The sequence below is a fragment of the Micromesistius poutassou genome (genome assembly GCF_964030765.1).
Source record: "Micromesistius poutassou genome assembly, chromosome: 24".
NCBI lineage: Eukaryota > Metazoa > Chordata > Actinopteri > Gadiformes > Gadidae > Micromesistius > Micromesistius poutassou.
In genome coordinates, this window is record NC_140294.1 from 4531721 (window position 1) to 4546091 (window position 14371).

The 14371-nt window shown below is 43.2% G+C and overlaps 1 protein-coding gene across 1 annotated transcript; it reads left to right on the plus strand.

Annotated features, from left to right (window-relative positions):
- The first annotated feature begins 1397 nt into the window (after positions 1 to 1397).
- Positions 1398 to 13300, plus strand: arpc2 (actin related protein 2/3 complex, subunit 2). The gene is made up of 10 exons (XM_084487788.1): positions 1398 to 1604; positions 2500 to 2534; positions 3076 to 3188; positions 7422 to 7467; positions 8014 to 8200; positions 9041 to 9134; positions 9392 to 9518; positions 9625 to 9725; positions 10801 to 10901; positions 12598 to 13300. Exons 1-10 carry the CDS (start codon positions 1531 to 1533, stop codon positions 12617 to 12619), a joined length of 900 nt encoding a protein of 299 aa, XP_084343914.1. The 5' UTR covers positions 1398 to 1530; the 3' UTR covers positions 12620 to 13300.
- The last annotated feature ends 1071 nt before the right edge of the window (positions 13301 to 14371 follow it).

Consider the following 14371-nt stretch of genomic DNA (forward strand, 5'->3'; position numbering starts at 1 on the left):
TGCAAGGCAGATCTTGTCAGTAATCATGAAATCTTAAGTGTAGTACTTTTTGGAAACATATGTTGAGTTACTAAAATCTTTAATTCAGTCATAAGATTATTTAGACACTTTGTCTAGCATTTTCTTATTTTTTGCAGTTGAATAACTTATTATCCACCCTCTACACGTGGCTTTAAAAGTATCCTTTTCTATTTGGGCAGATTATCCTGAGTTCCGATAAATGGCTAAGAAATCAGACATTTCTTTCTCTTATTTTATTATTATTTTCAAAATCACACAAAAATGTAACATTGACGATCTCTATTATAACATAACTTTGTTTTCATTCCTTCTTCTTACTGTCCCTGTGTCCTGGTGCCTATAGATAGAAAAATAGAATTCATTTTTTTAATTACTCCATTTAAAGCATTAAAAGGTTTGTATTGACTCAAAATAGATTTTTAATTAACACAATAATGCAGTCACACATTTTATTTTCATTATTTCACATACCTTTTCCCTTGTGTCTTAACATAAGACACAGTGCCATGGCAAGTCAGTGTCTGGGGAGTTACCTTTACTTAGGGTAATGCAGATATCGTGAAACCACCTCTTGCATGTAGCGAACCACCAAACAAACTCTGTAAAACATAACAATATTTCAATCTTACCTTCATATAAGCCAAAAGGAGGTGGCTGCAGAGACTGCTAACAATTCAACTGTCACTTAAAAATGACAATTTTGATACACCCATCGAGTTGTTGTGGATGAAAAGTCAGAGACATAAGAGTCTGACAGTCATGTATCAGCAAGTAAATGAACAAAGAGTGTTTAGAAAGGTGCCATCCACACACCAAGAAAATTCACAATTTCACAATATCAATTTTACAAAATCAGTGGAATTAAAATGTATGTAATGAAAAATTGATGAAAATATATATATTTTTTTTTGCTTATTGGAAAAATAAGCACTTGTGACACATTAATCTGTATGTTGCACAGTTGGTTTGACAACTTGAGGTCAAAAGGTCAAGGAGCATAATGAGTTTATTTATTTATTTTAATTGTGAAAAATTGCCGAAAATATATATTTGAAAAATAAGCCTTGTGGCACATGGGGGTTATTATTATCTGTGTTATAGGAGGGTTAGGTCAAGGAGCATAATAAATTAATTATTCTTTTTTAAATGTAAAAAATCGATGAAAAGATTTATTTGAAAAATACAAGCAAAGCGAAACACCAAATTGATTAATAATTGGGTAATCATTATAATCATCCTATTTTTGTAATAATAGATAGGTTTAATTGAAGTATTATATTTTTGTTAGAATCAAACATGATTTTAAAGTTTTTCAATTGAATTGGTACAGGCACACAGCGGACAGGCATCTGTGGCGAGGTCCTGGGCGGCGGGGATGCGGAAGCGAAAGACGGAAGCCCGGAAGGAAGGAAAACTGTCAGAGAAATCGCAGAATTTGACCAAATTTTCGGACCAGAGTCGATCGTTATATACAGCAACTAACCGTATTCCACATCGGCCCTCGCTGCAATGATTCTGCTAGAGATCAACAACCGGATCATAGAGGAGACGCTGTCGCTGAAGTTCGAAGGCGCGTCCAACGGGTGAGTTATATCTCTGTTGCTAACAGGCTAACAGGCTAACCTTAGGTTTTTTCATCATTATTTCTCAGCAATTCTGAACGATTATAATATCGTTTATTCATGTAAAATACACGCATTTCCCCGGGACACATCCTCATCACCAGCCCCGGTCAAAAGCTTTAATATATAATATATATAAGCTGGGTTTGGCCGAGCGGTGGGGTGTGTCTGTGGCTCCCATCTCCTGTCTGAGGCTCCTGCTGACGGCTACCTCACTGCTGAGCTACAGCACTACACAACCCCAACACGTCAACACAAACACTGCAACAATCAACACGCTGTGTGGCACATGATCAAACGTTGAATCCGAGATAAACAAAATCCAAACCGCAGATCCCCGGGGACGAGAATGGGAGATGGGAGATTTTTAATTTATCATTCAATTAATCTCCATTTAATGCCACTAATTGGGAGGAATTGCCACTGGATGGGTCTACAGCGTGTTGATGTCTCACATGTATGTTCGGTGCACAATATATGGAGATGTATCGTCTCACATATAATATGCAATGAAAGCTAGACTATGCAGGCCGTCGCCCTTTCACTCACTTCCGCGTTCCTGCTCCAGTCTGGTCAAGTCTCTGCACTGCCTGCAGCTCTGTTTCTGCACACATAACTGCTTGCAAAACCCTTGCAAGGTGGTACAGTAAATTGTATATATTTAGTCCTACGATTACAACATTTACAAAATAATTGCAATATAATTAATGAGAGAATTCAATTGCATTGTGTGTTAATTTAATCATAGGGCGTCATATTTTTGATTTTGGGTTATTTTACACTGATGAGCACTATGCGGTTTTAAAGCTGTCTCTAAAGTATTGCCTGACACAGCAAACTGATTTTCTCCTTTCAGGACCAAACCGGAGGCTGTGGAGGTGACCTTTGCAGGTGGGGTCAAATTACGTTTGGCTATTTCAAACTGTTCTTCTGCACCTTACACCCGTTTTATTTAGCTTGGTTTCAATTATGCACAGCAAATACAAAATTTCTCTACAAGTACCCCGAACCACATCAACATCCAATGTGGTGCAATGGTTCAGCAGAACCTATTTTAGGATTTGTTTTACAAACCGACAAATGAATGCTATCATAGCAACACACTTCCCTAATCAACATCTATTAATGCCATCCCTTCCTGTGGGCATGTGTGTTGTTCCCCTCTGGTGTCCTGTGCATTATGTCATCGGGTAGAATAAGGGAGGCTAAGTTACTCACTAAGGTTCGCTGAAAGGCCCTGGGTTCGATTCCCTTTGTCCGCAACCTTACCTGTAGGCATCAGTGATCATGAGGCCCCTTAACCCCTACCTGCTCCTTAATGACTTCCATTGGTGTAAAAACCTCCCTGCTAAACGACTCGATAGTTAATCGTCGTTTATTGGAGGGATAGATAAAGCGCTGGAGCTCATCAGCCCCTCCCTGCCTCCCCCAGACTTCGATGGCGTCCTCTACCACATCTCCAACCCCAACGGAGAGAAGACCAAGGTGATGGTCAGCATCTCCCTCAAGTTCTACAAGGAGCTGCAGGAGCATGGCGCGGATGAGGTACACACACACACAGACACAGACACACACACACACACACACACACACACACACACTCACACTCACACCAGAAATTTAGTAGTCGATATCAAATTCGATACCACGGTAAAAAACAAAAACAATAAATCTGATGTACTTCAACATACTCATTTATTAAAAATATTTGAACATTACAGAAACAGTGGCACTGGCATGTAGCCTTCAATGACTAATTAAAAATAAATTGTTAAAAATAACAAGAATAATTAAAGCTGCAAGCAGCATTTTACGGTGCCAAGCATAAGCCGACCAATAAACCATCAAGACCCTGACAGGCCATTAAAACCCTGACGGAGACCATGGCTGATAGACCATTAAAACCCTGACGCAGACCCTAACCCTAACCCAAACCCAGACCTGACAGGCTAACCCTAACCTAAGACTAACCCTAACCCTAATCATTAAGACCGTGAGGCAGACCATAAACCTAACCCTAACCATTAAGACCGTGACGCAGACCATAAAGAGTTGACAACGCTGGAATAGGCTCAGCTTGGATCTGGTGATGGGCAAACAAACTTTCATGACCGTACGTCAAAAAACCTAGGATCCTTAGGGAATCGAGTGTTTTTAACAAAGTTCAAAATAGTCGCAAATCTATCCAAATAAACTCATAGGTTCTTGAGGCATATTTGTTCAGCATGAGGATATGCATGTGTGAACAAAGTTTCATGTCTGCCTAAAGTGATGAAAAGTAGCCCAATTGGGAGGGGAACAGCCCAATCTTGCAACACTGGTTAGTGTTTTTGGGGAAAGCTGATCCAAAATTTGATCAGGATGAGTATTCTGGAGTTTCTAACTGTATAGATTTGCATAGCTGTTTCGATTAGCGATAGTTGTAACACATTGGGTTGGAGAGTTTGAAGTTTAAAATATCCTACCAGGTAGAGAACAAGTGAAAACATATTATTGTGGGCTAAATTGGCAATGGCTGGGGCAGAATGGTTCTCTGCTTACTAAGAGCAACCAACCTGTCCGTCAGGAAGTAATACCTTTGGCTAATTAAATCATAGGTGGAATGTAAAGGTACTTGTTTGGAAGCTACCATCAACCGTCCCTTGGAACCATTTCCTTGCCAACCTTAAAAATAACATAACTGACAGTTATGGAATAGCCTCAGCTTAGATCTGATGATAGGCTTTCATGACTGTAAGTCAAATGGCTGAGGAGTTATGAGTCTAAGTTTTCAATTAATTGCTGTAGCACCCCCTATGGTCCTATATGGATGAACCATATGGATTTAGCCAGGTTAACCTTGACCTATGCTTCTTTAAGTACACCATGTTTGTGTGATGATTGACTCAAGTTAACCCCGCCTTTAGTCACCTAACATTGAGCGTGGGATTTTCAGTTAATTGTTATAGTGCTCCGTATAGCCTGATATAGATACAATGATGATTGCTTTAAGTTAACCTTGTTTTTTGGCATTAAGTTAAATTTTTAGCCACTGGCGGCCATGTTGTTTTGTCAATCAACTTAATTTCACTTGAGCAGTTGAAACTTTGGTCCCCAACAGCCACTAAGTCACCCTATTTGAAAATATGTTGACTTTGTCTTGTTCAGAATTTGATTCTGAACAACTTTTGTATTGGAGTCAAGATTATAGGAGTCCAATTTGATGTTGATATGAGCATTTAAGTCTTTTTGCGGTTTAAACCACACCCCTTTTAGAAGTCAATGGCTCATGGATGCTTTAAAATTTATTGTACAGACTAATCTTTATGTCAGATTGAAGACATTGGTCCTTAGATGATATGGGCTAAAGGATTTTTGTCAGGCCAAAAACCTGGGATCCTTAGGCAATTGAATGTTTTTAACAAAATTCAAGATGGCCGCAAATCTGCTCACCGGAAGTCATAGGTTCTTGAGGCATATTTGTTCACCATGAGGATATGCATGTCTGAACAAAGTTTCATGACTGTAAGTCAAAGCGGTTACGAGGTATGCTTGTACAAATTTTGCATTTTTGGACAGTTGCTATAGCGCCACCTTTGGGCCAATCAGTGTAATATTTGCTGTCTGTTAATGTTGAGTCAACCTCTACAGCTGTAGTAAGTTTCATAAAAAGCGTGCGAGCGGTTTAGGCTGTGTAAGTCAAACGTGGCGAAATAATAAAACTAACGATTACAATAAGTTGCCTCGCACTTTGTACTTGGCACCTAATAAAAAAATAACAATAATACACACTGAAAGCAGGCAGTCATGCAGCTATACACAAAAGAAAGTATTTGAAGCAAATAAGCGATGCTGTTTTTGATTTGTTTTTTTGGTCTTGAACGAATAGTTTTGGATGCATGCATCAGCTTTGAGTTGGTTTGTTACTTTGAAATCGCATACGCTCGCAACACACACACACACACACACACATACACATACACACACACACACACACACACACACACACACACACACACACACACACACACACACTCTACAACCTGGCAATCTTCAATCAAAACAACATCAAGTGATGCCGCACGCAGTCATACCATGCGTGTTTAGAAGCACAACATTGAAACGGGTCCCGTCTGAACCAGTCCCGCAGCGCAGCATTCCAGACGCAAAGTACTTCCAGACACGACTCTTCCTATTCTTTTTTTTTTGACTAGTTGAGGCGGAGCTGTCGCACTCGCTGCAGCTGCAGTTGGCATCTTCCGTGTTCCTTTGGCATTTAACGGCAGACTACAACACTTGTAAATGTATATTCTGCCCGTGTCACGTCCGGAGGAATTGCATCCCCGGTACCTACAGTACCGTAGAAAAACGAGTACCGTCACGTTTTTAGATTTGTAGCATCGACTTGGTACTGAAGTATCGGTTCTCGTGACATACGCACGCACGCACGCATGCACGCACGCACGCACGCACAATATATCGCAGTAAGGATGTTCATAGAACCAAAGGCCAAGCACTAACAATCACTAGGTTAACTCATTCCCTGTATACAACAAAGACAGCTAGGATAAAATGCTACATCAAGTACTATAGTTGTGCCACAAGGAAGGGTTGTGAGTTTCCCTCTGACTTTCTGTCCAATAAGTGTGCATTGCGTTGACAATAAGGGGTCTGTTTACATGTTTAGTTCACCCAACGAAGTCCAGTGTTATCGCTTAACCAAACAAAATGTGTAACACATCACCAACCTTGTCCCTGTATCTGACCAGTCCACCGGACTATAGTTGTGAAAGCAAAAGCAACCTAACGGCGGATCAGACATCCGTTTACAAAATTCTTTAAAACCCCACTACTGTAACAATAAAGAGGAACATGTGGAAAACACCTTTTTGTTACAACACAAATGTTTGTTTTGTTTGTCTGCACACGCGTATCACTACAAACATGCAGCATTAAATCTAGCCGTTACACTTCACATTTGGCCGGTACATTAGAATCTTGTTGGCTGACCAGAATAATGGCTAGCAGAAACATTGAATATATGAGCGTAATGGGTTCATTCTAAAGGGTCTCTGTGCTCCTGGGGTTTCACCACATGCTGAGCCGGTGAGGCCGTCTCTCTCTCCATGTATGGTAGAATGCTGCCTGGGCCCCTCTTAGAAACAGGAAGTGAGCTATCTGACTCACCCCAGGCCAGGAAGTTCTGACTGCGACCAGTGCTGATGTGTGTGTGAGTCTTGGCTTCCTTCCAACGACAGTCTCTCTCCTTTTTTCTTCTTCATATTTTTAACGCCCCCCTACCCTCACCCTACCGCTCTGTGGCTTTACAAGCAAGAGGCAGATCAGGGGAAATAAGACTGCTGGATCAGGTTTGATGAGTTTGCACTGTGGGAAGTCATATCTTGTTTGATTAGTTTGGCCTGTGAGAAGCACCCAGAGTCCATGTATTGAGACTTGGAGGGAGAAGAAACTCACTTGTCGATAAGTGGATTTCATGCAGATGCATGAAAGAAATGTTGAGGAATAAATGGGCCAGATGATGGGAATGAGAATCCAATCATTACCATTGCCAACATATTTCCAGCAATACATTTAACTATTTTGAAGGCATAAGTGGTATCACTCTAGTCCTGTTTAAAACTGAAGTTTATGATTTTACAAAGGGCAATTTTGTATACAATTTAAAGGAGGAATTGATGTTAGTCTTATCTATATAGACAATTCTATCATGTCCTCTTTTCTATTTGGGTTGAGTTTTTGGATGCTCTATGAATAAATCTTAAAAAAACTTCTCTGCAGCTGCTGAAGCGAGTCTATGGGAACTTCTTGGTGGCGCCTGAGTCTGGTAGGTTCTGCTTTACGGCTCCCGCATGCATTTACACATTAAACCCTGTTAAACCCCACTATTATTTCACAGTAAAAGCTGTGTGATGTGTGACTGAAGTTGATTCACTAGAACAGGGGTGTCAAACTCAAACTGTACAGCGGGCCAAAATTGAAGTCTTGGTCCAAGTCGCGGGGAATTGTTGACGTGCCAGTGTTACCGCACCAGGACGCGCGTTAACGCTGGAATGCAGAGTTACGGGCTGACGGAGTTGTTGACATTGCGGGCCGGATTAGGCCCGCGGGCTGGATTAGGATTAGGCCCCCTCTCAAACGTAGGCCCACGGGCCTATGTTTAGGATTGGGCCCCCTGTCAAACGTAGGCCCACGGGCCGTAAGTTTGACACCCCTGCACTAGAAGCTTATCAGTTCCTGTGGTCTCATACCACAGGTACATTGTTGCCTTGTTAATGACAGGATTTGTTCAGGGCGGTTGAGTAATCTCCTGCCTCCTTTCTGATTGGCCGCCTGCCTCTGTCCTGCTCTGATTTGGCTGTGCGTCCCCAAGGTTACAACGTGTCCCTGCTGTACGACCTGGACGCGGTCCCGGCCGACAAGCAGGACGTGATCCACCAGGCGGGCATGCTGAAGAGGAACTGCTTCGCCTCTGTGTTCGAGAAGTACTTCAAGTTCCAGGAGGAGGGCCGGGAGGGCGAGGCCCGGGCCGTGGTCCACTACCGGGACGACGAGTCCATGTAAGGACGCTCCACCTCCTCGCTTCATGTCCTGCTCTTCTAAACCACCCACTATGAGGGGGAGGACAAAATATCCATACGCCCTTCTTCGTGCGATACGTGAATCGATACACTGGCGCCAAATATTGCTATAATATATAGAGATTTTTTAAAGAATTTATTTTGCATTTTTATGCTTTAATCGTGAAGAGAGACGGAGAGAGAAAGTTAGACAGGAAATATCACCCCAAATATCGATTCTTTTAATTTATAAAATAAGGCGCTCTAACCAGATTTCCCTGTTCCTCGAGGGGGCCCTCAACACAAGAATGAAGGAAACTTGAACTGACGTTAACTGGCCAAAGACTACCAACTGAAAAACTTTTAGTATTCATCGTTAGACATATATCGTGATGTATTGTTTTAGGATTGTCTAACAATATATGGATTATTGCAGAACCACTGTATCGCGATATTATTGTGTCACGGGCCATGTATCGTATCGTATCGTGGGGTGATTCCCACCCCTACTTGACATAGTGGTGGGGGCCATTTCACTCCTGTCCGGAAGGTTCTGGGTTTGGGAACCCCCAAATGTGAGCACTTTACCTGTAGCCGTCCTTAACGATGCCCCCTAACCCCTACCTGCTTGTTCAGGTCCTCTGTAACATGTTTCCCTGTGGAACCATTTGGATTCAAGCTTCTGCTCAATCAACTGTCATTTATTATTTAAGTGTATTTAATAAAGTAGATCCGCCAGGCATCAGCTGTTGAATTGCAGCTTTTCAGTGGTCAACTGTAGTGTCTCTCTTCATTTGACTTAATGGATGTTTTGTTTTTTTATGTCTTTCCCCCCCGCAGGTACCTGGAGGCCAAGAAGGACCGCGTCACCGTGGTGTTCAGCACTGTGTTCAAAGACGACGATGACGTCATCATCGGGAAGGTCTTCATGCAGGTGGGGACAACAAAGAGCTAACCCCACACGCTAGCAGTTGGGCCGCTTGCTTGGTTTACAGAAAAGGTTTAAAAAAAACAATACAGTCGAACTTTACACAACATCGTTGTATAGTTTGGCTGTGTTGCTGTTTTTTGCTGTAACGTTTTTAGGGAATGTCTGAAACTGGCATTTCATCATCAGTATCAGCAATTAATTGCCAAGTAATTATTAATTTGCTTTATAAACATACATCTCATACCATTTTGTGTGTGTAGGAGTTCAAGGAGGGGCGGCGGGCCAGCCACACGGCCCCCCAGGTCCTGTTCAGCCACAGGGAGCCCCCCCTGGAGCTGAAGGACACAGATGCCGCCGTCGGGGACAACATCGGATACATCACCTTCGGTCTGTTAGCCGCTAACCGTTAACATACTGTGTCGGTCTGTGGGGGAACGTCTGAGATGAAGAAAGTGTAATGACTCATTGTGTGGTTCTTCTGTGGCCCTTGCAGTGCTGTTCCCACGTCACACCAGCCTCAACTCCAGGGACAACACCATCAACCTCATCCACACCTTCCGCGACTACCTGCACTATCACATAAAGTGCTCCAAGGTCAGTGCATGGCTGCCCCCCAACGTCCATGGTCTGTAGTGGACGCAAATGACTGGTCCCGTCCTGCAGAGGGTGCTGTAGTGGATCTGCCCTTATTTAAAGGGCATCAACTATGTTTTGTTTTGTTCTCACGTAAGATAAAAAAAACTTTACGTCAAATCGCAATACAGAACTGGGGTCATGTCCCACAGGTTCTCAAACAATAAAAACAAAGTACACATTTCTTAATTCAATTTAACAAACAAGAAGGCAAGGAATCTAATTCTTAGAGAAAGGTGGACCCTTGAAGGTTCTGCTCTCCAAAGTGGTACGGAGTTTGCCCCTCCCCCTTCAGAACTGGGTTTCTGGTATTTTAAGAGACATTAAGACCTCCGAGTGTATTTGGATTTGGAGCATCATTGATTGGATTTGTTACAGAGAACGACTCTATCCATGATCGATGGTGTTTCCCATAAATAATAGTAATATTCTTTAGGTATTGAAAATGGATCTAATAGTTTTTAGTCCAGAGCTGCAACACATTTATTCCTTGGCACTCTCAACATATTAACCTGTCTGTCACTAGCCACTGCTCTCAAGCACTCAAATCAAAACATGGTCATTATCATCATGCGATGAAGGACTGTGGTCATTTCCCCCCGCAGACAGTGGCGGTATTCATTAATAGAATCAATCCAGAGTTCACCAATCAGGATGAGGGCTGCCAGACATACTGAGAAACTCTCTAAATCTCTGTACTCTCCTGTGCTGTAATCTGTTTTGTGGGCTGTTTTGTGGGTTTCCACCAAGGTACACATATGGAATGTCAGGTAATTCTATATGTGTGTAATCAAGTTCATAGCTTTCATTATAGCTACTTGACGCTGTGTTTAAAATAGTCAACATTTTTCAAGATAAATTTCCAGTCAAAAGTACCGTTATTAATCACTATGCAGCAAAAAACAGAACACACACACTCCTTAGAAAGGACACACTTGTGTTCTTCATGAATGTAATATTGCTGTTAATAAGGGCTTCCACTATATACAAGAATGCAAGGTTGCAGAGTTTGAAAGAGGCCATTTTGTGTCCTCAGGCCTACATCCACACACGCATGAGGGCCAAGACCTCAGACTTCCTCAAGGTGCTGAACAGGGCCCGCCCTGACGCTGAGAAGAAGGAGATGAAGACCATCACGTAAGTTAATCCTCCTCCTCATCATATTCCCCCTCTTTTCCTCCTGTTCATCCTCCTCATCATCGTGTTCCCCCTCTCCTCTTCTCCTCCTTCTCTTCATAATGTTTCCCTCCTCTTACCCCCTACTCCTCTTCATCATCTTCTCCATCCTCCTCCATTTCATTATCATCATCATCATCACTCTCTCCTCTTCGTCATCTTCTTTATCCTCTTCCTCCTCCTGACCATCATTGCCCCCATCTCAAAGTTCAAAGTTGTTCAAAGTTCTGAACACCCACACACTCCCTCACACTATTTGAGGCATGCCGCTTGGCTATAACAATATTTGAGTGGTTAGGTTTCAGTTGAAACAACAGAGAGGTGTGTGTGTGTGTGTGTCAACAACTCCGCCAACTCCGCAATCCAACACAACAATTCCGTCCGCCCGCAATCCACCACAACAATCCCATCCGCCCGCAATCCAACACAACAATCCTGTCCGCCCGCAACCCTGTTATAATGTATGCATTATAAGATTCTACAGAGTCTCACTCCAGCCAAAAACCAAAAGTTGCCAACCCTGCAGGGGGGCACCACACATTGCTACCTGCTACCTGGTGTGTGTGTGTGTGTGTGTGTGTGTGCTCTGAACACCCACACACTCCCTCACTGTATTTGAGGCATGCCGCTTGGCTATAATAATATTTGAGCGGTTAGGTTTCAGTTGAAACAAGAGAGAGGTAGGGGTGTGTGTGTTATTGACCTTATTCCTCCAGATGTCTTATCTACAGCTGTGCTAACACATACTTGTATAGATACACAAAGTTCCCTATCGCTCTAAAGGAATCTGTCCTCATTGCTTTTTATTGTTCCTTTAAAGGGCCTTCTTCTTCTGTAGTTAATGTGTAACTGATGACACTCTTATCCGTCTCCTCCACATACGGATGTACGTGCTCTTGTGGTTTTGGTCGGTAATAAGCAGCTAAACTGGGCTGACGGGTTGTGGGTTCGATCCCAACTGTTGACAGTTACCTGTATGCCTCCTAAAGCCTGCCCTGTTCCTCAATTGGTGAAGTTCTTGTTGCTAAAGAAGTTCAATAATGGCGCATTTCCACCGGTGTGTGTGCTCTTCGGCCCAGCATGCCTCGGCCCAGTAGTGAAGGTGCGGTTTGGCCCAGCACAGTTACGGCTCGCATTTCCACCGCCGACAGTACTCTTATGGTAGGGCGGGGTTTAAGCCGGATGGCGATAGCCGTGGCAGCGACGTAAGCATCGTGATCTCAGAGCAGCCCGACACAGTGTAGCCTGCTAATAAATCCAAGGAAAAAGAGGAACGTGACACAATGAACAAAGAGCATCAATGTAGGACGTCCAAGAAGGACGACAAACTTTTGCGTGACATTTTCTTCAATAAACGAATCTTCACGGGTACTGTGTTTGTTGTTATTATCCCCCTGTCGCACAGAATGAGTCCGGCTCATCACGGCTCAGTCTGGACCCCGCCCAATTTTGGCGGTGGAAACGCAAACCATGCCACACCTTTGCATACCGAACCGACCCGCACCTGCCGGTGTAAATGCGCCATAAGACCCTTTTTGGATAGAGCATGTTCCATTGTTGAATCTTTGCTATCATTAATTTGTTGAAGTTTGGAACTTTGATAATTAGGTCTGTAATGTCATGTCATGTGCCTGTAATGTCATTTGTATTTTTTTAGGGGCAAGACTTTTACACGCTGAGGGCCGCAGCCCCACCCCCCTCCCCCGACCACACGACGACCAATCAGAGAGCGACGAACTGGACACGCCCACAACGAGACAGACGCAAAAGCCACATTGGACAGGACTTCAGGATGCCCGCCCCGCCCCCCCTCTCCCCTTCCCCCCTCCCTCCTGACCCAAAATTCCAGGAAAACGTGTCCAGGCTGTTTTTTTTATTATTTTTTTTTTTTCCATTGTTTTTTTCGGAACAATAAAGTTGCCTGTTGTTTGAATCAAGATGGCTCCGCTTAGGGATGCCGAGGCTTAAAGATGATGGGGGGGGGGGGGGGGGGAATAAGACAAGACAAGACAAGACACAAAATATGGGCATTTGTTGTTCCTTGCTTTGCATAGTTAAATGAGAGAATTACTAGTCCTATATAAATATATATATATGAAAAAAACAAATTTTTGATACGATATCTTTTACTCCATTTGGTACTCTTGCCTTGACTGACCCCTCCCCCTCCTCTCGATCCCCCGTCCTAACCCCCCGATGTGTCCCCCCCCCTTTAAGTATTACCAAGGCATACAATGATGTCCGAACTCCCTTTCTTCTCCCCTCTCTCTCTCTCTCCCTCCCCCTTTCTATCTCGCCCTCCCCCTCTGCTTTCATGTTGTCTGTACCATTGTCATTGGGAAAAAAAATTAAATCACTTACAAAAAAATCCCATCTTTCTATTGTGGTTTGTCTGTCATGTGCGTGAAAGGCGAAAAGATGAATGTGTTCTTTGGCTCTTGGAAAACTTTTTGGACCCAGTTTCTCCATCAGTTGACCTTGTCTACATTTAAACCAGATGACACGAGTTGAATGAACCACTACATTTATTGACACCATCCAATGATTATTCATAGGGACGATGGGTCCATCAAGAACACTCGTAGGTGAACTGTCCGCGATGGGGTCTAGACGCTGGGGGTGCTGTGACATCTCTTCCTCTGGAAGAGATGGAGCTGAAGGGGATGAAGAGGGCTGCACTGAGTCTCAATGAACAACAGAGACGAGCCTGAAGGAGAGATGGTTACAGTGGGCGAGACCCCCTGATTGACATTTGAGACCCCCTGAAAGCCTCAACTGCAACATTGTGGGGGGCTCTGGAAAATATTTAAAGACGGGCAGAAGATCAGCATCAGCACACGTTGCAACAGACCGCTTTCTCTTCATTAGTGTCTGCAGCGCCTCCTAGTGGCAGTACAAGATGAGCCAACGTCACAGAACTGCGGACAGTGGCTCTGGAGCTCTAGAGCTTTACATGTAAAAAAAATAAATAAAAAAAAAGATGAATAATTATTCGATCATTTTGGATTCTAAAAAGCGAAACAATATTTTCTAAGGGCATGCCCGTAGAAAGCTATGAGGAAACGTATCCATATCTCTCATCAAACAAAGGTAGCACGCAGAACAAACAAATTGTTGTAGTGACTTCATTAAATTCATAGGAAGCTTATTCAGACCTCTCATCACGCAAAGGTAGCACACAGAACAAAGCTTCACCTCCACCCCCACCACCGGAGGAAAGAAAATACGTTGACTGATTGATGTAGTGACTGTGGTTAAATTCATAGGAAGCCTATCCAGAAAGGAAAAACAAAACAAAAACGAGAGAGAACAAGACTGAAGTTGATGGTTTTGGTGTTGGGTTGCATTCAGTCGAAAGCAAATTGCTTACTATACGCAGGGGCGGACCATACTGTTAGGCAAACCAGGCACTTGCCTGGAGCCCCAGGCCC